Genomic DNA, 1,583 nt, shown 5'->3' with positions numbered 1-1,583 from the left:
ATATATATATATATATATATATATATATATATATATATATATATATAAGCTTTTTGTTTTTTTCTTTACTGAAATTCTAGTCACTTTTACAAAAACTTTTTAAAATCAACATGACATTGTAAAAAGGTTTTCATTTTTTCTAACAAGTCAGTTTTTATTGATCTGAGCCTTAAGGTTTTGAAACAAAAAAGAAGGAAATCTGTGTTTACTTTGTTATTTCTTTGTTGTAAGAATATTCCAGGCAATAAAGTCTATACAATTGAAATGTTGTTAAATTTCCTCTTTAAATTATGTCACATTTGAATGAAAATGCATTTGAGGGTTGAGCAGCAGAGTTGAGTATGTGAGATGTATCCAAAAAAATTGGAAAAAGACTGTCAAAATAAAACATTAAAATAAATTATTAGATTTATAATAAAAGTATATAAACTAGTCGCTCCTGTGTATAAGCCGTGGAGTCTGAAGCATGAGAAAAAAGTAGAAGCATATACACCGGCAATTAAGGTAATTTTGACTGTAGAACCACAGGAAGTGCTAGTCATGTACCTGGTCATCCAATGCAATATATAAAAAAGGCAGAATAAACTGTGTTGCAATGGCAGAGAAGATTTTGAAAGTTTTTCATGAGTAACCCACAAATCTGTGTATACAAATCTGTGGTCTGTGTACACAATTTCGTTCCACCTCATGTACCACCTGTGATCCAAAAGACAATAAAGAACCTTGACTTGACTTGAAATGTGTTTATCTAACAAATGTGGCATCATTAGGGAAATAAAGACTTTCAATTTTTTTTTTTTTTGGCAATTTATTGCCAAGAAGTATTGTTACAACAAAGAAAATAAATCTACCAAACACATTTTTATACTTTCTGTGTTATGTTTAGGTCAGAAAATATGAGTACCATTGTTATTCATAACAAAGTGGCAAAGGTTTAGGTCATTGGTGAAGAAGAGTTGCACAAGTCCAGTATTTTCTGGATGACATCTACCTTTATATTTCCTTCCAGGGCTTTACAAAGCTTCCCAATGGTACAGCCAACCGATCCTTCCTTCATTTTCCAGAACTCCAGCATCTGGTGCACCATCTCTGGCAAGCCATCACGAAAGTAGTCATGCTCTATGGTTTCTACGTCCACATTGGTCAGACCCAAGCGTCGCGCACAGCGTTTCCACTTGCTCCCAATGTTGTCCCTTAGCAGATCCAAATGTACCTCATTTACAGCACATTTGTCTAAATAAAAAAAGGGCAGAAATGAATGAGTGACTACTGAAATAATGAGAAATTCTAAGTAAAGTTAAAAATGTTGTAGAACAATACAGGAGGGCAGCAATAAACTCCTGGAACTACAACTTTATAGTTAAAAAACAATATTAAGTTCAATTCAAAACTGGGATATTACTAAAAAATTGTAATGGAATGTGAAGCAATGACAGTATTTGTACAGCAGAGGGAACCCCTAATGCATCAGCTTCCACGTGTCAACTCATACTATTAGAAGTTTTTAAAACTCCAGGAAGGTCAAACAACTGCAGAAACACAAATCATAAAATCATCATTTGTTCTCTTTGGGGGAGTGGTGG

At 33.3% G+C, this 1,583-nt stretch overlaps 1 protein-coding gene across 1 annotated transcript in view; it reads left to right on the top strand.

Annotated features, from left to right (window-relative positions):
• The window catches only part of LOC119414204 (opsin-5-like), an 18,694-nt gene extending 17,496 nt beyond the window's left edge, over positions 1–1,198 (top strand). Inside the window, exon 6 of the mRNA XM_037681304.1 lies at positions 1,065–1,198. Coding sequence (XP_037537232.1) covers positions 1,065–1,198 — 134 coding nt within the window. The remainder of the gene's footprint in view (positions 1–1,064) is intronic.
• Positions 1,199–1,583: the final 385 nt, after the last annotated feature.

This window comes from Nematolebias whitei, chromosome 9 (assembly GCF_014905685.2).
Source record: "Nematolebias whitei isolate Nwh7 chromosome 9, NemWhi1, whole genome shotgun sequence".
NCBI lineage: Eukaryota > Metazoa > Chordata > Actinopteri > Cyprinodontiformes > Rivulidae > Nematolebias > Nematolebias whitei.
The sequence above is the reverse complement of the archived record's forward strand: the minus strand, read 5'-3'. Positions and strand labels throughout refer to the sequence as shown.